Source organism: Armigeres subalbatus, unplaced genomic scaffold (genome assembly GCF_024139115.2).
Source record: "Armigeres subalbatus isolate Guangzhou_Male unplaced genomic scaffold, GZ_Asu_2 Contig785, whole genome shotgun sequence".
Lineage (NCBI taxonomy): Eukaryota > Metazoa > Arthropoda > Insecta > Diptera > Culicidae > Armigeres > Armigeres subalbatus.
The window spans coordinates 13,999-39,394 of NW_026943573.1; the positions used below are offsets into that span (position 1 = coordinate 13,999).

The 25,396-nt window shown below is 38.7% G+C and overlaps 1 protein-coding gene across 1 annotated transcript; it reads left to right on the forward strand.

Moving 5' to 3' along the window:
• The first annotated feature begins 521 nt into the window (after positions 1-521).
• On the forward strand, positions 522-3,527 carry LOC134204644 (uncharacterized). The gene is made up of 2 exons (XM_062679430.1): positions 522-833; positions 1,786-3,527. The coding sequence occupies exon 2, from the start codon at positions 2,199-2,201 to the stop codon at positions 3,525-3,527; it is 1,329 nt and encodes a 442-aa protein (XP_062535414.1). The 5' UTR covers positions 522-833; positions 1,786-2,198.
• Positions 3,528-25,396: the final 21,869 nt, after the last annotated feature.

A 25,396-nucleotide genomic window follows, 5' to 3' on the forward strand; every position in this document is an offset into this window, starting at 1 on the left:
GTGCCCTCACCTTGATCGTCTCGCCTAGGACTTCCTCCGTCAACTTCTTGTAAGCGGCGCCCTTTTGCGAGACGCCCCGCTTCAGCTCGATGATCATCTCGTCCATCCGGGTATGTCTTATTCGACGTACGTCGGAGCCAAGTTCACCGAGCTTGACGTCACTCCTCATCGCCTGCAAGACGTCCGCCTCGTCCGTCTTGATGACTAGAGCATCGCCCTTGGAGCGATTGGCGCCTACCCTAGACTTCTTGCTACCCTCATTCGCCTGTGCTTTCTTTTCGGCCCTTGACGTCTCTGGTTCCCTCTTGTTCTTGACCAGGGTCCAGGAGGCGTGTGACATGTGCAACCCACATGTTCTTGATCCCATAGCAACCGTACATCCCGTCAAGACCTCACTAGCTGCACCATGCTGTGAGAAAACGATTCATTCCACAATATAGAACTGCTTATGCGTTAAATGCAAATGCACGCATAAGCAGGGTTACATCTCGATAATTCAGACACGACAATAATGTGTTCTGCTCATATTTCACCTCTTAGTTGCTAAGCGCTTTCGGCGCAAACCGACTTCTCCGAATTCTGTCCTATTCTCTCTTTCGTTGCATTGATCACCGATTGGTCATTCTTTACATAATATATATACATATCTGACTCCAAGCGTCTCCAGTAGGAAGAGTTGAAAACCTCAAGTAATTTTAATAAACCACACTTGTGTTTTAACCATCGTCGGATACGTGTCGTGATGTAACTGATATATCACATCCGTGGAATTCTGAGCAGGACACGTCATGGCGACCAACTGACAGAGATAAAAACCAAAAATGTATAGTGAAGTTAGTTTGCTGATTTTTTCGATATTACTAATGGTAGTAGTGATTCAAATATACATACGTTTCTATGAAGAACTAAGAGTGACCATGGAAATGGCGAAAAATACCATGCATTAAGAAGAATTTCAAGTGCAGTGAAAATAATAGTGCTCAGTCTGTTGATGCTCCTATCGTTGATAAAAATGGGTAAATCTCAGTCGAAAAACCAGGATGGTACGACTAATATAAACATAGAAGACCATTTAACAACGAACAATATGATAAGAAAATTATTTTGAGCTTTTTAGTGGAATGTTTTCACCTGTCATAAGACGAGTTTAAACAATCCCATTGAATTCCACCACTTAATTGTATCCTGACAGATACGTATTTCGACCTCAACAGTAAGGCCGTCTTCAGTGTCTTGTACTTGACTCGACTTGAAGAAAATGATCGCAGCTGTTTCCTATGCACCGTAGTAAGATAAGTACCTAGATAAATTATTATACCTACGCATAGTATAAATAGTGTAAGCTGCGATCATTTTCTTCAAGTCGAGTCAAGTACAAGACACTGAAGACGGCCTTACTGTTGAGGTCGAAATACGTATCTGTCAGGATACAATTAAGTGGTGGAATTCAATGGGATTGTTTAAACTCGTCTTATGACAGGTGAACGAACAATACTTTTCACGAAGAGCATGAACTGAAATTGTGGTTAATTTTGGCAGTTAATATTATACAACTGTTGTGGATCCTGCATAAAGTGTTGAAAAAGAAGTGGCAACGGCAAGGGTTCGATCGTGCTAGGGCACTGTCGCGAGATAACCTCGAGTCGGTCATTATAGAAAAGTAATCGAAAAACTGAAGTGAGAAATCAGACGCGGGAACGAACGATAACGTTACTGTTGTGGTAGGACAGTGTACATTATGAAACAACCAGCTGGAAATTAGATTTCTTTTGGCCAATGGTTTAGTGTTTACAAGCAAGAACAAAAATCCCACACATAAAGAGAAGAAGAAAGCGGTACCGTTCCAGATGGGCTAACCGGCAACTTGGAGCGGCCCCGATGTACAAAACAGAGATATGCAGTCTATCCAGTGCGATGCTCCGGTGTCGAAATCCAATACTCGGACGTCGAAACGAGCGTTGAGGAGTGCGCCTCCGTTCTGCAATATCAACGTGATGCTATCTGCAATCCGAGCCGTTCAGAGACGACGAAAATCGTAAGTCCGTGAAATTTTTTTTTTGTAAGAGTGAGTTTCCTATTTAGCAAGAAATTTCAAAATAACTCAATTTATTTTCAATATAGTGTATCTCGAAATCTCGGTTTCATTTGAATTAGATAAAATAAATTCAAAAATATTGGCATTACAAGTTATTTAGTGAATGGATATTGAAATACATAAACGTGTAATCGATAGCCACATTGCACACTTAAATTCAATTCTTAGCAATCTAAAAAAAGCTCCTAATCGTATATACCAAAGAAAAACTTTAACTACAAAACTTAATGATGCTCGTTCAACATATACTTCAATTACAAATGTGTTAGCCGAATATGAATCAGAGTACTCCGAAAATGAATTTCTTTTCTTGTATAAATGTACGCGCCAAATCTATGGTGAAATACATACGTTGATTTTAGCAAAACTTGAGTACGCAGGTATTCATACAATAAGTATTTATTCACTTGCGTGTGTTGTACATTTTATTCAAAAACTTAAATCTAGGATCAGAGGCAAAATGGCAAAAGTTGACATTAAGTTGGGCACCACCCTCGTACAAATGTACGACGGTGCTCCTGAAAATCTAGACGCTTTCATCGACGCAGTCAATCTATTCAATGATACTGTTGTTAATGACTTCGCTGCATCGACCGCCGCACAGCAAGCCGCAGCTCAGGTTACGGTAGAAAGATTTGTCAAATCGCGACTCACTGGAGTTGCACGTCAGGTTATTGCTGAAACCAATGACCTGCAAGGTATTTTAGACGCAGTTAAGCAACACTGCGAATCTAAAATTACCTCTGACAATATCGCTGCAAAATTAAAAGCTGTGAAACAGAAGGAGTCAGCAGAGTCATTCTGCAATACAGTTGAACAACTAACTGCTCAGCTTAGGTCGGTCTATGTAAGAGAGCAAATTCCAGTAAACAGAGCAAACGCGATGGCTACCAAAAAGGGAGTTGAAGCTCTCATTGATGGGGTCAGAAATAATGACACGAAAATTATTTTGAAGGCTGGGACCTTTACCAAAATTTCAGATGCTACACAAAAACTCATGGAAAATGATAAACCAATCCCTGCACAAATGTTCACTATTAGTAGTACTCAACAAAACAACCGCGGAAGAAATTTCAACAATGGCCGAGGAAATGGGCGTGGTCATTTCCAAAATTACAGAGGAAGTCAAAACAACTTCCAAAGGAATCATCCTAACCGAGGAAACTTCAGCGGTTATCGCGGAAATTTACACGGTAGAGGTAACTATAATGGAAGAAGACCTTACCATCAACGAGGACATTTTTTGCAAAGAGGACATCCCAATCCTCATTATGGAATGTACGTGGCCCAAAACATTCCTCAACAATTAAACCAAACCCCTGTTTTTCAACCAATGCAAAACAATATGCAACCCTCGCTACTTACCCATCAACCAGTGCAACAGACACAATCTATTTTTTTAGGCCAACCTCAAGGGCAGTATATGCCATAAATTTATCAGCAACGAATTTTGTGCTTTTGAACATTGAATGTGCTGAACAGCAATGTAGCTTTATAATAGATTGTGGTTCAGACATATCAGTGATAAAAGCATCAAAATTAAAACCTCATCAAAATTACAACCCTGAGGACACTTGCACAATTTCGGGAATAGGCAATGGAATCATAAACACTTATGGAGGAATTACTACTAACCTCCTAAGATAAATTTCCGCTACAACACAAATTGTATATGGTTCAAGATAACTTTCCAATCCCCACTGATGGAATTCTTGGGAGGGATTTTTTTACCGCCTATAGGTGTTGTATTGATTATAACACATGGATCCTGACAATGAATGCCTTTAACACTTGCATTAGCATACCAATTTTCGATAAAACACGTACCAAACAAATCATACCTCCACGATGCGAAATCTTCTATATAATAAAAATGAGTTGAGATTTCCTTCCTGACGATTTAACTCGCGAACGGGTTGACCGATTTGCAAGATTTTTTCCCTAATCGATTCGTTTTGGGATCCGCAAGGTTTATATATACAAAAAGTTGGTGAATTTAAAGTGGAATGGTAAGAAACCATTAGAATACAATTTAGGGTCAGCTGTTGAGGAAAACAAAACAAACGCACGGAAATTGATCTAGAGTGCGGTGCTGCAAATAGTTCATTGTGACATTTACAACACCCGGGCAAAGCTGGGTTTCTTTCGCTAGTTATAAAAAAAAATGGATCTATTAGATATTGCAGAAGATATGGTTGTTATATCAAATGAAATAACACCAGGTCTAATGTACGCAAATTGCATAATAAATAACGAAAACAAATTTGTGAAGTTCATAAACACCACGAATGAAAATATAATTCTTCCCGACCATTTTATACCAATTATGACACCACTACGAAATTTTTGCTTCTATGGTAAAATTTCTCCTCAACCTACAAACCATGAGAGAAATAAACTTTTATTACGTGAATTACAATTGAATCATGTCGATCCAAAAATCAAACATAATCTCGAACGTCTATGTATGCAATTTAATGACATATTCGCATTACAAGACGATAGCCTTTCCACAAATAATTTCTATCAACAGGAAATTTTGTTGAACGATAATTCTCCTGTCTACATCAAAAATTACAGAACCCCTGAAACACAAAAATCTGAGATTGATTTACAGGTTAGAAAAATGTTAGAACAAAATATTATTCAAAATTCAACTTCACCATACAACTCCCCTATACTACTCGTTCCAAAGAAAACTGATTCTGGTGATAAAAAATGGAGATTAGTTGTTGATTTTCGACAACTCAATAAGAAAATCGTACCAGACAAATTCCCGTTACCTAGGATTGATGAAATACTTGACCAATTAGGTAGAGCGAAGTATTTTTCTACTCTCGACCTAATGTCTGGATTTCATCAAATCCCTTTACAAGAGCATTGTAGAAAATTCACGGCATTTACAGCTGGGAATGGACATTTTGAGTTCAATCGACTACCGTTCGGGCTAAACATTAGCCCTAACAGCTTTCAGCGAATGATGACGCTGGCGCTTAGTGGTCTACCGCCCGAATGCGCATTCCTTTACGTAGATGACGTAATTGTCATAGGATGTTCTCTAAACCATCATCTAAAGAACTTATCAAATGTTTTCGAGCAAATGAGAAATTATAATTTAAAATTAAACCCGAAGAAATGTTGTTTTTTCAAAATTGAAGTGACATTTCTAGGTCATCACGTGTCACAAGAAGGAGTACAACCAGACAAAACAAAGTACTCAACAATAAAAAATTATCCTACCCCAAAAAATGCCGACGAAACACGTAGGTTTGTTGCTTTCTGCAACTACTACAGACGTTTCATACCAAATTTTGCTGAAATCTCACAACCGTTAAACCACCTAACCAAGAAAGATACACAATTTAACTGGAATGAACAATGTAATTCAGCGTTTCAAACATTAAAACACCAGTTATTATCACCAAAAATCTTAAAATTTCCTAATTTTAAGAAGGACTTTATTATAACAACTGACGCCTCAAAAGTGGCATGCGGAGCTGTTTTAGCTCAAGAGTATGATGATATTGAGTTGCCCGTGTCGTTTGCTAGCAGAACGTTCACCAAGGGTGAATCTAACAAATCAACTATTGAACGCGAACTGGCCGCAATCCACTGGGCCATCAAGCATTTTCGTCCATATGTGTATGGAAGAAAATTCACTATAAAAACGGACCATCGACCACTTGTGTAGGGGAAAATACCTATTCTTGGCAGTCTAAGACATTCGCCAAATTGAATGATAAAAATAATGAATAATTACACTAAAACACAGGTACAGCTTAACTGGTATACATTTGTATGCTCTTTCTTTGATGATTGGTGTTCACTAAATATAACAGCTTTTACCACAAACTCAGTAAATTTATTATAAAGTAACAGGTCAACGTTTCTTCTATTGGCATAGCAATTTCTATTATCAGCAATGGATTTGCTCCCTTTAGCAACTAGACATGGAAGTGAAAAACTGGTAATGTATTGGTGCCAAATGCTGGTTGTTTATATCCTCCAGTAGTAAAATTCATTCATATTAATCGGCCGCACGCTCATCTCGCTTCACTCAATTTTGGAACAAACTTTATTGTTTATCAAAACTGGCTTAAAACAAAACATGAATTTTTAGCCTTGGCATCAATTTTATGTCATGTAGACAGATAGGCAAAAGCATTTAAACACATTGTAAAACAAATTTAACCCTTATGAAGCCAACAAAAATCAGACGTGAATGGCAGATAGGGTACCCGTGTACCCAGATATTGACATTTTCATTACTTTTACCATTTTCAACCTATTTGAATAATGTTTGCCATTTAGGAGAAGGGAACTTATATGCTTTTTGTCCGCTGCCAAGATTTACATCTTTTGTCTTTTGTAATGCCTTAGAGTCTACACGCGTAAGCAAAAGTCTATCAACCTGTTTCAAATATACAACTTGCTCTTTGCGGTCCTTACATGATATGTTTGTTTCATAAAAAAATCATGGTGGTTGTGTACAAGACACGACCGCTCGACGTAAACTACGTGAAACCAAATCCATACACATAAGAATGAATATTTGTCTGTCTGCCCTTATAGACTAGGAAACGGCATGAACATTTGTATGTAGAGGTTTTAGGGAACGATGAAGATTCTTATGATGATATTAGACCAGGCTATAGACATCCCTATCTAACTCCCTTAGCCTAAAAATAGCCACCATGTCCCGGGCACAGTGTGCAGATAGACCGCTGTCAGTTGCATGAGATGTCAACAATCGTCAACAACACCAATGATTGTAGCTTGATAATTAAAAATATCCACAACAATAAAAGAGCAGGATTTATTTTTAAATTCTGCTCAAGCTTTTCACGGTGAAATAAAAGACAAATTGTTGTTCTCCATGTAAGTAAAATCAAAATTGATCGTGTAGATAAGTTTTGAAGCAATTAAACTCATTAGTCATATTTGATGAATATTCCAGATTAAAGTTGCATATTGAAGAAAGCTGAATTTGGATGTTTTATTATGTTAAGCTTTTTTAGATTTGACGTACGTTGCTCGGCGTTGGTGTTGGTGTTGGCTACGCTAAACATGAGCTCTTAGCATAGGCCTGTATTAGACCCCTCCTCTTCTGGAAGAGGGACTCTCATACAAATGAAGTACACATATCTGCTTTAATCGAAAATTAATTTAAAAATGGAATCCAAAATTTGCAAATTTCGAATACTTAACGTCTTTTAAATAATGTAAAAAATATATATTTAATCAATTTTAGGTAAAACGAAGCTCGTCGGTTCTGGTACACACTTAAAATAAATCGCCGAATTCGGTAAAATTTTACCGAAATCTCAACAACAGAACTGTTCGGTAAATAATTCAACTGATTTTCGGTGATTTTGACAGTTGAGCAATGGAAAAAATTACAAAAAATCTGTAAAATAAATTACCGAACAGTTCCGCTGTTGAGATTTCGGTAAAATTTACCGAACACGGTGAAATGAGTTAAGTGTGTAGTATAGTATATTAACAATATATTCCACCTCGTGAGTCTTCATATGTTGAATAATGGACAGCACTGTCCTATCCAGCCGCTGGAGCCACCCCATTCTTACACTACGTTTCACAGTTGAATAATAGATAATACCCTAAAAGTAGGCAATTATTTATGGTTGAAATGCGCTATGTAGGAACGGGAATGATTATAATTTTTTTTGATGAGCTTGGAAAGTATTGAAGTTGCAAAAGGAAAGCGGTCCTGTCAGCCACATAAGGGTTAAAACACTACGGTGTTGCTATCACTTTTAATATAATCCATGGTCTGCGTAAAAATCCGAATAGAAACATTTGTATTTTAACACTTTTTTTTAAATAAATGCTATCGCCGGATATTTTGTTCGTATTTTTGCTAAAATCCAGGGCTTGCAATCCAATGAAGATGAGCAAATCACGCATGCCTCATTCTCTTGCTTGCTTCACAAGCAGCCAGTGGTAGTGAGGAAACAAATTCGGCAAGCAACACGAAGCTTCGATGCTCTTGTCACACATAAGCTACTGAATCATACATGTTCGTTGTTTGATCGCCTACCGAGGGAAGCGATTGTAACGAACTCTTGTGTTGATGTCACTCATGCGTTGTATTACGGGAGAAGATGATACATAACAAACCAACACAATTCTCGCTTAACTTTTCAAAAGGTCCTAAGTAACATTTTTTTCATGAATTAATTTGAATAGCGCAATCAACAGAACAACATGAAAGCTTTTGATTGCAATACTCAAATTAATTCATGAAAAAAATGTTACTTAGGTCCTTTTGAAAAGTTAAGCGAGAATTCGGAATTTTGCAGCTGTTCTCAGGCTGCAATATACGAGACAAATGTAGCGCTTCTCTCTGAATACGTGTTTTTACGAAGCAGTTTGATCCACACGCGCATTAAAAAAATGCGTTTATTCCTACGGGTTAGAGACTAATGGGGTATAGTATATCTAATATATCTTGGAAGCGGTTAGATTTAGAAAGTAGTCGTCTTTCACAAAGTTCTTCGGAAGGTCAAAACCATTTTGTTGAAGATTAATTTAGTTCGGAATTCATTGTTCATGAGACTTTCTGCAAGATAGGATATCTCGGAATCCATACAATTTAGCAAGTAGACGTACTCTACAAATATTTTTGGAAGATGATGTAGGATATCTCGGAATCTATTCAATTCAGAAAGAAACCGTCTTCTATAAAGTTGTTCACAAGTTTAAAACCATTATGTTAAAGATAAGCTTAGTTCAGGCAAGGTAGGATATCTAGGAATCTATTCAACTTGGAAAGTAGCCGTCTTCTACAAAATTGTTCGGAAAGTCAAAACCATTATGTTGGAGATTAGTTTAGTTCGAAATTCGCACACCCAAAGGCGCTAGTATACATAAGACTTTCAGCAAAGTAGAATATCTTAGAATCCATACAATTTAGCAAGTAGCTGTATTCTACAAATCTGTTTGGATGGTAAAAACCATCATGTTGAAGAATAGTTGATCCACCGAACGGCGCTAGTGTACATGAGATCTTCGGCAAGGTAGAATACCTCGGAACCTGTTCAACTTAGAAAGTAGTTGTCTTCTAATAAGTTTTCCGGAAAGGCAAAACCATTAGGTTGAAGATTAGTTTAGTTCAGAATTCATCCACTCAATGGCGCTAGTGTACAAAAAACTTTCGGCAAGGTTGGATATTTTGGAAGCTATTCAATCTAGAAAGAAGCCGTCTTCAACAAAGTTGTTCGAAAGGTCAAAACCATCATGTTAAAGACTAGTTTAGTTCAGAATTGATCCACCGAACGGCGCTAGTGTACATGAGACCTTCGGCAAGGTAGGATATCTCGGAATCTATACAATTTGGCAAGTAGCTGTATACTACAAATTTGTTTGGAAGCCAAAAACCATTATGTTGAAGATTAGTTCAGTTAAGAATTGATCTACAACTTTGTGGAATATCACAGCCAGTCTTGCAAAATGTCGTGACCATCACCAGATGATCAGATATGAAAACAAAAACCACCACGCTTTTAAACCATGTTCTTTACTGACAATCACTGCAAGCGCATCGTGACATGTAGAAGCTGACACGTAAGTACCTTAGGTAAGCGTGACACCCAGATTCACAACCACAAGCTGAGAGCCATAAAGAGCATCAGGTCGGTCAGCTGTCAAAAGTTCAGGTGAGCACCGTTATTAATTGATTTTGTCGTCGTTTGATTGGACTGACGTCGTTTTTAATTGATAAATCGGATAAATCAATAGTTAAATTAAGGGTTCATTCACAAATTACATAACGCTAAAATGGAGCATTTTCAGCCCCACCCACCCTCTCGTAACGTATTTTGCATGCAAGGGTTCTGAAATTTGTATGGGCCGTATTTGTGAATGGCTGGTGAATGGTGAATTTGGCCTAGTTAGTTAAACTAAGTTTTTACAAATTTGATCCAGACTATCTTTTAAAAACCCAGATTAATCCACCTAGCGGTGATAGTGCCTTTCTCGTTTCTTGTCAGTGAGTAATTTCTTCGCACTTTTGGTATGAAAAAAAGAATTTTGGCCATAACTTCTGAGCCGGCCAATTTTTAATAGGAAACAATGGGACATGATTCTGCGTCGAATGTTGCATAAATCGGCCGAGAGTAAGTGCCTAAATAGAGAAAAAGAATTTTTCTTGTAAAAACTGGCCATAACTCCGAAGCCCATAGTTCGACTGGGCCGGTTTTCGATACGAAACAATGGGACAAGATTCCGCGTCGAATGCAACTTGTTGCGAGCAAATCGGTTGAGGATAAATGCCTAAGAAATGAAATGGTTAAGGATAAGTGCCTGAAAAATCAGTGAGATTATTTTGCGCACACACATACACACACAGACATCACTTTAATTCGTCGAGCTGAGTCGATCGGTATATAACACTAAGGCTCTACGGGCTTCCTATAAAAAGTTCGTTTTTGAAGCGAACATATAGGGGAAGTCTGGTAGACTTGATCCCCGGGGAGACGTGATCACCCCCTGTTTTATCGAGAACTAAAATAGTTTTGTTCTAGCTTATTTTTTAGTATAGATCCTCTAGACAAATGACCTTTATGAGGTGAGTTTTTTTTTTGGGTTGACAACCTTATTTATTCTGCAGGGCGGTTTGTATGTTTTGACCTTCCTAAAGATTTTTTTATTTGCCTCGCAAAATTTGAATAACTTTTCATAACAATGACCAAATGCTTTCGTTTTTTTCACAGCACAAAGCCATAAATGTGCTCAATGATTTGTACTGGTGGAAATGTCAACATTCCATCAAAGTTTTAGGATATTTGAATTTGAAGTTATTGCCTCAATATGGGGAAATTTGATCCCCCATTAGTCACCCATACAAAAATTTGGCGAAAAAATTCAAAAAAATATAAATCTGTTCTCTGGCTTCTGATTTTTTTGTAGATTTGACAGATTTGATGAAGGGTTGGCAGGAAAAATGATTTATTGGGTAGATATCATAGAAAGAGGATCAAGTCTCCCCAAATTTAAAAATAACATGTGCTGTCGAATTCAATAACAAAAATCGTTCATGTATACGCACAGCAATTCAAAAATTGCGCGTGTTTTGAAGGAAAAATATTTAAAAAATCTGAGGGCACCTTTCTAATTTTAACAAAGCAAGCTCTTGAAGAGGGATTAATTTCCCCCGAATATTTTAAAAGCAGACTTTTGACAGCACTCTAAAAAATCGATTATATATCAATGACAACAATATTTTAAGGACTGTCAGTAAGGTTAAATACCTACTATATTTCTTAGAGAGTCAGTGTGGAAATCGCGTATGTTTATTTATTTTTGGCTGTGATACATCGGAAATCAGAAAAGGGGATCAAGTCTACCCAGTCTCCACTATACTTTGTATACAAGAAAGGCTAAAAGAATTTTGGTCATAACTTCTAAGCCCATAGCCCAATTTTCAATAGGAAACAATGGGACAGGATTCTGCGTCGAATGCAACTTGTTGCGAGCAAATCGGTTGAGAATAAATTCCCAAAAAGTGAGCTAGACTTTTTAATGTGCTTTTTTATGAAAAAAAGTATTTTGGCCATAATTTCTAAGCACATAGTCCGATCGGGTCAATTTTCAATAAGAAACAATGGGAAAGAATTCTGCGTCGAATGCAACTGCGAGCAAATCGGTTGAGGATAAGTGCCCAAAAAGTGAGCTAGACTTTTTAAGGTGGTTATACAACAAAGCCACAAATCGGCCATCTTGGAAACCACGTGCTTTTTCTAGTGATTTTTCAAGAGCACGAATTGAGAGAACAACAACGCCCATGGGGATCACAACATCTGTAGATCGTTTGATTACTCATGCTAAGCAATCGACTTTAATTTCAGCATTATACGAAAAATATTACGCTGGTTTAGAACTTTTGATAATAGGAGTAGAAAACCGTGTGGTGAATTTGAAATTCACCACATGGCTTGATTGTATAATCACCTTAATGTGCTTTTATATGAAAAAAAAAAAAAATTTGGCCGTGACTTCTAAGCCCATAGTCCGACCGGGTCAATTTTCAATAACAAACAATGGGACAGGATTCTGCGTCGAATGCAACTTGTTGCGATTAAATCGAGAATAAGCGCCCAAAAAGTGAGCTAGTTAATGTGCTTTTATATGAAATTTTTTTTGGCCATAACTTCTAAGCCCATAGTTCGATCGGGTCAGTTTTCAATAGGAAACAATGAGACAGGATTCTGCATCGAATGCAACTTATTGCGACCAAATCGTTTGAGAATAAGTACCCAAAAAATGAACTAGGCTTTTTAATGTGCTTTTTTATGAAATAAAAGTATTTTGGTCATAACTTCTAAGCCCATAGTCCGATCGGATCAGTTTTCAATAGGCAACAATGGGACAGGATTCTGCGTCGAATGCAACTTATTGCGAGCAAATCGGTTGAGAATAAGTGCCCAAAAAGTGAGCTAGACTTTTTAATGTGCTTTTATATGAAAATTTTTTTTTGGCCGTAGCTTCTAAGCCCATAGTCCGATCGGGTCAACTTTCAATAGGAAACAATGAGACAGGATTCTGCATCGAATGCAACTTGTTGCGAGCAAATCGGTTGAGAATAAGTGCCCAAATAGTGAGCTTGACTTTTTAATGTGCTTTTATATGAAAAAAAAAAAAAATTTGGCCATAACTTCTAAGCCCATAGTCCGATCGGGTCAATTTTCAATAAGGAACAATGGGACAGGATTCTGCGTCGAATGCAAATCGGTTGAGGATAAGTGCCCAAAAAGTGAGCTAGGCTTTTTAATGTGGTTTTATATGAAAACAAAAAAAATTTTTTGGCCATAACTTCTAAGCCCATAGTCCAATCGAGTCAATTTTCAATAGGAAACAATGGGACAGGATTCTGCGTCGAATGCAACTTGTTGCGAGCAAATTGAGAATAAGTGCCCAAAAAGTGAGCTAGACTTTATAATGTGCTTTTATATGAAAAATTTTTTTTGGCCATAACTTCTAAGCCCATAGTCCGATCGGGTCAATTTTCAATAGGAAACAATGAGACTGGATTCTGCATCGAATGCAACTTGTTGCGAGCAAATCGGTTGAGAATAAGTACCCAAAAAGTGAGCTAGACTTTTTAATGTGCTTTTTTATGAAAAAAAAAGTATTTTGGTCATAACTTCTAAGCCCATAGTCCGATCGGGTCAGTTTTCAATAGGCAACAATGGGACAGGATTCTGCGTCGAATGCAACTTATTGCGAGCAAATCGGTTGAGAATAAGTGCCCAAAAAGTGAGCTAGACTTTTTAATGTGCTTTTTTATGAAAAAAAAGTATTTTGGCCATAACTTCTAAGCCCATAGTTCGATCGGGTCAGTTTTCAATAGGAAACAATGGGACAGGATTCTGCGTCGAATGCAACTTGTTGCGAGCAAATCGGTTGAGGATAAGTGCCCAAAAAGTGAGCTAGACTTTTTGCGCACACACACACATACACACACACACATACACACACAGACATCACTCCAATTCGTCGAGCTGAGTCGATCGGTATGTAACACTTAGGGTCTCCGGGCCTCCTATAAAAAGTTCGTTTTTGGAGCGAACATATAGCCTTTACGTATACTTTGTATACGAGAAAGGCAAAAAGGCCAAATTTTTTTTTATTGATTTTTTCAAATGGATACAATAAAAAAACGACGCATCCTATAAAAAAATGTTTTATGGGTGACTATCGCAAAATCAGTCAAAGTTTCTAATAAAGATATCGGAAACAAGAAAAATTTTTTGTTAGAAAAACTTTTTTCCCTTAAAAGTGTCAAGCTTGCGATGTATGGACGGTTGGTAGGGAACATAATTTCCTATCTTGAGACACAATTTCATACAAATCAAAAAAAGCATTTTTTCGCAAATCGAGTTTTAATTTTTAAAACTGATTTTTTTCAGTGTAGGGCTCAATTTGAATTGTTTCCGATATCTTTATTAGAAACTTTGACTGATTTTGCGATAGTCACCCATACAAAATTTTTTTGTAGGATGCGTCGTTTTTTGATTGTATCCATTTGAAAAAATCAATCAAATTTGGAAAAATTATGTATGTACTTTTCTTTTTACAGCACCTCTTAGAATATTGCGTTGCGTTGCGTTGTAACGGAGTATTTCGTAGATTGCATACTGATAGTTGTCATGTATATTCTTTACCTTTCTTACCCCAATTGCTTATGGATTTCCATTTGGGATTCAATGGAAATCCAATTGGGGGCCAAAATGATAAAACATGAAAGCTATCATTGCCGGCCACGCCCATCTTCTCCGTTACTAGGAAAGGGAAGGAAATGATGATATGACATCTACTTAACGAGAGGCCAGCGACTCACCGACGCCCTCATAGATGTCAAGGAATTGGATGGTGGGTAGGGTATGTGGTTTTAGGAGTATCATTATAAGCAAATGATAGAAAATTTGTGAAAATACGTTGGGAGTGACTTTGCTAAGAAATTTATGTCACTCCATTATCCTTGCCGATGATTTTCCTCGGATGGGGCGAAGGTATTAGCCTTGCCCTGGCTAATAGCCTAGGTTTAAGCGCCTTTGCTCGCTCTCTGAAACGAAAAAAGAGCAAAAAGAAATTAAATTCCCCTTCCCCCCTGATATGATAATGATTTTGATCAACAAATGAATTCTAAGTGGATGAATAAATTATCAAACGGCTGCAAACAAGCCTCTATTGTCGTAGCAGAAGCAAACCCGCCTCAATACGACAGGCAGCAGCACATGTTTGTGATTCAAACTATGATTGGCTATACTATTCGTTGGTTCAAATATTAAAAAGTTCATGAATATCCAAGCATGTTTAAAGTTATATTGTCATTATTGCAGATTTGGTTAAGATCATCATTGGACCAAACGCAACTTGCATATTTATTCAAGGGTGAGTCAGCCTAGGTCAGGTCAAGGCTAAAAGCCTCTTAAATAAAGACAATAGTAATATTGTACTTCCAGTTGAAAACCGAAGTGAGCTCTCGCGACAATCGAGTTTTCTCCCGTTTCTTTTGTCGCAACTACGTCACGACTAGTGCGCATCATGGCGCACGACGGTGGCATAGATGCGCACTAAGCGCGATGCAGTTGCGACATCAGGAAATAAGAAAAAACTCAATTGTCGCGAGAGCTTACTTCGGTTTTCAACTGGAAGCACAATAATAACTTGTACATTATTGCGCCTGGCACATTCTCACCCTCCTTGTAGAGTGCGTTGCACGTGGCTACGAACCACTTTATGAAGTATTAATAATAATAAAATTTGACAAAGTAATAACAGAGTATCGTAATATAATAAGCAGGTAGCCTTCTATTTAAAAGTCAGTTGGTAAAATGTGAATTTTAATAATATTTCGAAAGGTTAAAAGTGTGCCTCAAGATTCGTAACAGTTTCTGAAATATTTAGAGTGGAAACACTTTTCATTTTTGCCTCAATCTTACTCCCAAGGCCCAATGTCACCCGAACGACGGTACACTAGAATAGTACTGAGAATCAGTATATTTTATGCCACATAGATTTAAGTTTCGGAGTCGCGAATTTGATTGACGGTAGAAAAGGCTTGATTCAATATTTATAGGCGAAAATTATGCCCCTAACAAACCTAACATTACACTTTGTTTTGTATATAAAATCTATTGAAAAGAAGACTTACCCTTTTTATCTCGAATAATTTAAAACACCTTACCAAATTAAAAATAAGTCCACACCATTAGTTACTTCCTTCGTTATTTTATGTTGATGTTCATTTAGACCCAGAGACGACAGTTGAGAAATCTCATTTGTGGTAGGTACAGTTTTATGACTTGTTTGACTTTTTGATGGATGATTACAAATGATCCATGTAGCCATCCACTTATTGCTCCATCCAAACACTTCAGAAGGCTCATAACAGCTAAACTTCAATAGCAGAAACATATTCAGAATAAATGGTACCAGCCGAAGGAAAAATTGCTGATAAGAGCAAAAATTGAAGGGTGTAAAATTTTCACGTCAGCTTTTCTTCGCGACCTACTTCGATCAACAAATCATTTGGCAGAGTTATAGAAAAACCTTTGCACTAGAACTTCCTTTTTACAGCACCTCTTAGAATATTGCACATAAAGTCAACATAAACAATAAGAACACTTAAATGTTCCCAAAAGGTCTATTTTGGCTTCATGCATTTTTATTACAGCAAAAATCCATTAATTTCCGCTAAGTGGATTATTCCATTGCTGACGAGCGTTGATTTCGAACCAAACACCGCATAGGTCAAGTGATCATCACGATAGTCAAGATGACACGGATATGACAACCACAACATCAGGAAAGTTTTCCTATCATTCATGCTGGTGATCACAGGTAGAAGAGTGAAGACATGGTGAGTGACCAAACGCTAGTTGCTAAAATGTCACTTTCATGGTGATCGTTACACCAAGCATGTGAGATCCACATTAAGCATCACACATGACCTGGATTTTGTTATTGTCACGCTTTGCGTGACTTGAACGGTGACACTTTGCAACACTGATCACAACTCTCTGAATATCACAGATTCTGAGATATCTAATTCAACTGGTTGTCTCATAGACGCTAGTGTCACCATGCGGATGAATTACGAAATAATGAGATATTCTCCGGGTTTAATCTTTCGAACAACTTTGTAGAATATCACAACTGTCTAAATTTTACAGACTCCGAGATATCTTATTCAACTGGTTGTCTCATAGACGATAGCGCCACCATGCGGATGAATTCCAAATTATTGAAATGTTGTTCACAATGGGTTTGATCTTTCGAACAACTTTGTAGAATATCACAACTGTCTAAATTTCACAGACTCCGAGATATCTTATTCAACTGGTTGTCTCATAGACGCTAGCGCCACAATGCGGATGAATTCTAAATTATTTAAATGTTCTTATCCTATTGATGAGTTGCTTCGTGTCTTTGGTCTTCCAATCACGTTTGTATATAATGGAGCTCAGTAGACCAAAAATACTTTAGCAGTTTTCGAAACATTTTCACGCTTAATATTGTCCACCGTGTACTTTTCCTACGATCTTTGTTCGCTTAAAAGTACTGTACTATGTGTGCCACAGTACTTCCTGTTTTGATGGCATGTTTTATAACTGAAAATGCTGGAGTTGGAAAAAGTTTGTGGGAGACAATTTTCTGAATATTCTAAGGATTTATTCACATAAGGTATTATTTCTCTGAAAGCATTAATGTTTTCATAGAAAATAATTGAATTATTGAAATTCCCGTTTATAGTTCAAAATTTAGGTGCATTCCCTATGCTCCACCATTCTATTATTGCACGCTTCCAGCGTGCGAATTGTGAACGTATGTTGATTGTGTCTATACGCTCTCTTACTACAGTACTGAACGAATTAAACATGTATCTCCTCAGTGCCATGTTGTAGCATGAAGCAATCCTTCTCGGTCCCGACCCGTAGAAATGGAACTTCCGAGCAAAACAAACCAGTAAATAATGCCAGCAACACAAGCAAAGCGAGAGAGAAGCTTTGTCGCTAAATGATGTTGTGAGTAGGTTGCAACACCGAGCAACAATACTTCATACGCAAAAATGAAGCACGACAACTCTCTCGTGCAGTATTTGTGCGACAAACACAGTACATCGAATATGTGTATCTCCTCTCTTTCGACGAATCTGAGAATTTCCATGCAACAAATTATCATAGAGTATATTCACAAATCTGCACTTTTTACAAGCCCTGCTAAAATCAAATCACATAGAATTGTGCGTGGTATCTTTTTGGCGTGTGTTTGATATGCTCACAAACACATTCTCTCGCTCTATTCCGAAGTGTGCTGCTGTCAAAGAAAACGAACAGTCCCGATTTTATTTAGTGAAACATAGAGCAAATATTGCATAAATTTGCTCTTTGTGATAATAATCAAGTGGTGATAAAGTGTAAAAAGTAGTGTACGTACTTAATTTGTCGTGTCAAACGCAATAAAGAGGAGAAACAGGCGATCCAAAAAGTAAGTAACAGTTTGCTATTCGTGCGCTGCTTTCTTTGGCAATGCAATAATGGCAAGGATTTCGAAGGTGCAAATTTGTTTCGATGATTAACTCATCAAATCTTGCTACTTTTACACAAACAACTTATTCAAATGAAAGCTTAGACTTGAAATTGTGTGATTGAATCAAAATTATGTTCATAAATAGTGTATGTTTGCTGGAAAATGCAAATATTGTTGAGGGTGCCAACAACTGTCGCACCCTGCCAATGCCGTATTCTACCCTATTTGTTCACTATGAAAGACCCGTCATCCAAACTAACACAAATGCGGTTAGATTTGGAAGAATACGATTTCACAGTGCAATACATAAAAGGTAAAAGCAACGTAATTTCAGACGCACTTTCAAGAGTGAATCTCGATATCCAAGAACTTAGAAGCATGTACGTAATCACTAGGTCAATGACCAAATCAAAAGCAAACCATACGACTGTTCAGCTGGCCCCACCGGAACCTGATCAATTCCGAGTGTATGATGCCATTAACGGTTTAGAAACATTTGAGTTACCTAAACTAAGTTTCATATATAACAAAATAACAAATAAGATAGATTTATTCGTATTTAATAAAAACTTTAAAAAGAGCCTAGCGTTAGCGCAAGGCCTTGAACTAAATAATAGAATAAAAGTAGTACCAATGCTACAGAATGCATTCAACGAAATTGAAAAAGGGATCCCTAAAATTAAAATGAATAAGAAAAAGAGAACGAAAAATGTCATAAAATTCAAAACGAAATTGGCCAAAAATTTCGCAATTGCAACAAACGATTTAATTTTCAAATATGTTGACGTCAACCTATTTAAGGAAATAGGTAACAAAATTCTTAGGAATGTTACCGTATTGTTGTACGAAAGACCTAAAATAATTAATACTGATGACGACATTAAAATTATTCTTCATCAATATCATGAAACTCCTATTGGAGGTCATATAGGAATAAATCGACTTTATAAAAAATTAAGACCAGTTTATTACTGGAAAAATATGAAGCAATCAATATCAGATTACGTAAAACATTGTGAACTTTGTAAAATGAACAAACATTTTCCACAGATAAAAACTCATGCAGTAATTACAACTACACCGGCAAAACCTTTTGAAGTAGTATCAATCGATACTGTTGGACCGTTTCCACTTTCAGTAAACGGGAACCGCTACGCAGTGTCGATACAATGCGACTTCACAAAATTTATCATATTAGTACCAGTTCCAGACAAAACAGCAACAACCATGGCTAAAGCTCTAGTTGAGCAATGCATATTAACATTTGGACCAATATCAAAAATTAAAACGGACCAAGGTACAGAATTCAAAGCGATATTTGATGAAGTTTGCAACATGCTAAAAATAACACACACTTGCTCTGCCGCCTACCATCCACAAACAATAGGAGCGTTAGAGAGGAATCATAGGTGTTTGAACGAATACCTACGAAACTTCTGTAACGCTAGAACTAATGATTGGGATAACTGGATGCCGTACTATAGTTTTTGTTATAATACGACCCCCAACCTTGACCATAATTACACACCATTCGAACTAGTTTTCGCTCGTAAAGCCAATATTTTTGAATCAATAAAGACAGAGATATCTCCTTTATATAACCATGAATCCTATAACAATGAAATGAAATATCGATTACAAGTAGCGCACGCACAAGTTTTAGATGCAATTATAAAAGTTAAAGAAAACAGAACTCACAATTTGAATAAAAATGTGCAATCAACTGAGATAAGAAACGGCGCTATAGTATATTTGGCACAAGAGAATAGAACCAGTGTTGCATTTTGAACTGAACGCGAGCTTAGAACCGCCTGTTCGTTCAAAAAAACTGAACTTGATCTTAGCAATCTTGGATTATCGTTCAAAATTTTCATCCGGCTCTTGAAGCGGCGTTCAGTTCTCATTTTTGAACGCGTTCAAAATTATACTGAAGTAAAATGGGAAAATGTGGGTGCCTTAAACGACAAAGAGTGAAATGATTTATTATTAATAAGGTTTCTCCAGCAAAATTTCACATTCTATTTGTTTAGCGTTTCTTGGGACGTGTTACCTAGCATATTACTTTCACCAATAACGACTGGCAAATACATTTTTAAAATTCTAATTTAATTTCTGTGTGCATGGATCGATAGATTTCTAAAGTCAGCAAGCAGCCATTATAAAACGCGAGAGCTGTAAATAGCGACATTTTGGTTAAGAACGAATTTTCTTCTGATTGTATTTACTATTCCAGTTTTGATTCCAGCAATATAGTGTAAAATGGAATCGTTACGTGGCATGTTTTAACCCTTAGCTATAATATTCACAAGTTTGAATGTTCTAATTATAGTACTACGTTTTTCAAAATCATCACAAATACATGTAAGGCCTTGTTGATCACCTATCAAATTAGGTTGAATTTGTTAGAAAACTACTAATACTATCGCATTTGATCTCTATTACTAATCAGCAGTTAATTACATTACTTTAGTTACGAAAATTGAACGGAGTAGTATTTATCTGGCTTCTCTTCTTGAAAATCATTAGTGCCCTATTAAAAATCGAGTCATTATAGAAGTACGCATGCGATTTAAAAGACGAAAACCAAGAAAATATTTTTTGTTTGAAAGGGATTAAATTAAAAAAGCCGCCCATATGTTATTGGATATCATCGGGAACATGAGTAATCTTTCTTTATTTAGGGTAAATAAAACAGTACATCTCAGTTTTGGAAATTAATTAGTGTTATACGAAGAATAGGTGGTGCTCTTCTATTTTTTTGATATCGCATTCCAAAAGTCATTCGTGCTTTTTGTTCATGAAATTTCTTGCATCTTGACATGTAGGTAACAAAGTTTCATCAAGTTCTTGAACTATTTATAAATTGAAATGTCAATATTATTTTTTACTTTAATGGTTAAATATATGTTTCGAATTGATAGATACCTGCTCATTGAACAGGAAACTGGAAGCAGTGCTGTAAGCAAACTGACAAACGTTTGAGCGAATGATAGCGTTCATACTGAGTTCAGGCAAAGCCTCCTTGGAGTTCAGTTTTTTGATCGGAACGCGAGAGCAGTTTTTATGATAACGGGTTCAGTTCATTATTTTTGAACGCAAACTGAACGCGTTCAAATGCAACACTGAATAGAACTAAACTTGATCCAGTTAATTCAGGCCCATATAAAGTTATAAGTACAACCATATCAAATGCTACAATTATCAATAGTCAAAACAAAACCACTGAAGTACATAAATCTCGACTTTTAAAATTCAAAAGTTAAAATTTTCCTTTAGGGGAAAGGAGCATTAGAAGATTTGTAAAAATACATTGAAATCAAAATTCCTGCTTTAAAACTGTTTCAACTAGGGTAAAAGACCCAATAGTGGAGGAACTAAGCATCGTTCCACCATTATTTCTTGCTTTCCATCAAGTCTATAATTCATTGCACTTACCTCAAGAGTGTATAAGAAAGATCGTTAAACATATTTTATCCGAAAAGTGTTGTTATTGCAGCAGAATCCATTATTGCCACCTAAAATAGTACCTCCAATTACTGGTACAGTGTTCCAATAGTTGCGTTATTTTTTAATTCGTGTTCCTATAGTTGCGAGTCCCATTGTTTTCATATGAGACCCGCAACTATGGGAACACTACCGCAACTATTGGTGCAAAGCCGAGAAAAAGATAAGGTATTTTAGTTATACTTTACCGATTTTGAGGGAAATCTAATCCTGTTTCCTTTTATTTCGTCTACTGACATGTCAACAAATTGATGGACTACATGGGCTACTGCGTTCAATTCGTAGATTTTGTAAAAACAACACTACCGCAACTATAGGAACACCCACGACTATCGGATCTTTCACCCTAGTAGTAATTGAATGACAACAATCCAAAAGTATAAACATAATAAATTTTGTGAGAGGCACTTGGAGTTAAGTTATGAAAATTATTTGTTCTACGAACAACTTCCTTTAGGGGGATGGTGTGACATGTGCAACCCACATGTTCTTGAACCCATAGCAACCGTACATCCTGTCAAGACCTCACTAGCTGCACCATGCTGTGAGAAAACGATTCATTCCCACAATATAGAACTGCTTATGCGTTAAATGCAAATGCACGCATAAGCAGGGTTTCATATCGATAATTCAGACACGAAGATAATGTGTTCTGCTCATATTTCACCTCTTAGTTGCTAAGCGCTTTCGGCGCAAACCGACTTCTCCGAATTCTGTCCTATTCTCTCTTTCGTTGCATTGATCACCGATTGGTCATTCTTTACATAATATATATACACATCTGACTCAAAGCGTCTCCAGTAGGAAGAGTTGAAAACTTTCAGTAATTTTAATAAACCACACTTGTGTTTTAACCATCGTCGGATACGTGTCGTGATGTAACTGATATATCACATCCGTGGAATTCTGAGCAGGACACGTCAGACGTCATCCCCTGTAATTCCCTGGTCTGAGGCGGATGAGAGTTCTCAGCCTGCTGTAACCCCTTACTACCGTCTTTCTTGGGTGGACGGACCTTTCTAGGTCATTCCTCCCCGGTTTTGGGTGGTACCTGGCCGGGGTTCAGCTTCCCAGCACCACTACCCTTGTTCGGGGTAGTAACTCTCCGCGTTTTGGAGCGACCCCCAGGGAGCTCATCCCCTGGAGACTGTCTCCCCCGTTTTTGTGTCTGCTCCGTTGGAGTCACCCCCGACGTGCCCGCGAATACTTGAGCCTCAGTCTGGGTAGACTTTGGCACCACCTGCTCTGCTCATGCACTTCTAAAAGTCAGGGTAGTTCGCCGACTGGCTTGTTGAGATCCACTGCTACGTTGTCTCGATCCCTCGGCGGTCGTGCCACAAAATTCCTCACTCGAATCCTCCTGACTTCCCCGGCGTCGAGGGTGGTCCATCAGTTCCGGTGAAGGAAACTTCCGCACTGATGGTGCCCCGACTACCGACGGCTATCACAGGGGACGTTTTCGCGCAACTTCGCCTTCGGGTTGCAGAGGTGGTCCGACAGTTCCGGTGGTGGATGACGCCCGCACTGGCGGTGCCATACATACCCGAAGAACTTCCTTCTTCTTTCTTCTTTCTGCAGCTGGTTGGCGGCTCTAGTGCCGAGGTCGGTCCAACGATTCCGGTTGGCAGAAGACTTCCGGTTCGCTGGCGCCCTGACGACCAGGGACCAAACACTGCTCACTCATCGACGCTGCAGCACTGACAGTATTTGCGTCACGACTCTGCTTACCGCATTTCACGTACCTTCATCGCGACACATTCGCTATGTGATGTTGTCCGCCCGTAGGGCAGGCATTCCTTTACGTAGTTCCGCAAACCTTGAGCAATCGAATACTACGCGTTCTGGTGTCTCGTCTACGTTGATATACGCCGGGCAGAATGGCGATAACGCCTGGCCACACCGGTGCAGATATTGGCGGAAACAACCGTTTCCGGATAGGAACTGAGTGAGGTAAAAGTTTACCTCTCCATGCTTCCTGTTCACCCACCGCCGCCTTCTCGCAGGAATAGTCGACATGGGAGTTGAAATTCAAAAGGTCGTTGATCATCACTACTAGATGTCTCAAAGCCCGCACAGACGGTATGTCGTGCTCTCCGACGATAATCTGCATTCGCTGTATGATTCGACAGTAGCTGAACAGCATCACTTCTGTTTTGTGGTGAGCAAGCTGCTGTTTGACTCCATTCATCCAGTTTTCAACTACGTCGGTCGTCTCCGCCACCAGCATTTCTACCTCTTTCAGCGACTCTCCGGTTGTACATAACGTTCCACAGCATTGGGCCAAGTATGGAGCTTTGCGGAACACCCGCCGTAACCCAGACGTCGATTAGTCTGCCCCGAATTCGTATCGTAGACCAGAATCCGGTTTTCGAAGTAGCTCTTAAGGATTCTACACAATAGCCAGGAACCCGCATTCCATGCAACGCTACGGCGATGGCCTCCCAGCTGGCACTGTTAAATGCGTTTTTTGACGTCAATCGTTACTACGGCGCAGAACCGATTGCCGCACCTCTTTTCTTGGATGCTTTCTCTGCAACTTCAACGACCGCCTTAATTGCATCCACCGTCGATCTCCATTTTCGGAATCAAACTGTTTATCCGACAAGCCGATCCCGCCCTCCGTGAACTGCGTCAGCCTATTAAGGGTAATCCTTTGCAGAAGCTTCCCAGTATATACAGCAGGCATATGGGCCTATACGATGCTGGACTCCCCAACGGTTTCCTGGTTTCGGCAGCAACACCAGTTTCTGAATCTTCCACTTATTCGGAAAGCCATCTGCTAGGCATTTCTGTAGCTCCATATGAATCGAATCTGGAAACGCCAGTATCCCAGTTTTTAGAGCCATGTTTGGAATTCCATCCGGACCAGGAGCTTTCTTCATCTTCCGACCTTTCGTCACTGATGACAGCTCGTCGTTGGAGACTCTCATACCTGCAATGGTGACTCGGTCTTCATCTTCGTACGGTGTAGGCGGCCACATCGTAGAATCATACTGCGGAAAAAGACCGTCCACGATGATTTTCAGCTTGTCCGGACACATCTCCGCTGGCGTGTCCTGATTTTCGTTATTGCCACACGATAAGGATCAGCTTCAGCTTCTTGCTTGAAGCAATTGGACTTGCTGACTTTGATCTCCCATTTGAAAGCCGCTCTAGCTTCCCGGAAAATTATCATACGCTCTTCTCTTTCCGTTTCAGACCTTGCTCTCAGAAAACGTCTCCTGGCCCTGAGACAGGCAGCACGAAGATTGGCAAGAGATTCGTTCCACCAGTAATTTGGGCGTCGGCTGTCCAATGGCTCCAGTTTCCTTGGCATCGACGCATCGCAAGCCCTCGCTAACGTTTCCGTCAGTTCATCTGCTTCCAGATTTGTTGCGCCGCTGTCAACTCGAAGTGCTTCGATGAAAAGCTCCTTGTCAAAGTCCTTCGTCTTCCATCTTCGCCCGGTAGTCCTTATCCCTCTCCGAGTCGTCGGTAGCCGTGTTCCAACACTATACCGGATCGCTTGGTGATCGCTATGAGTGTAGTCCTCACAAACTCTCCAGCTCATGTTTCTCACCAGCGACGGGCTGCAAAACGTCACGTCAATGATGGACTCCCTGCTGTCTCTGCGAAATGTACTAACGGTACCTTCGTTGCCCAGTCTGACTTCCAGCTTTGCAAGCGCCTCCAGCAAACTGTAACCTCTGGCGTTGGTCAGTCTGCTTCCTCATTCCACTGCCCAAGCATTGAAGTCGCCTC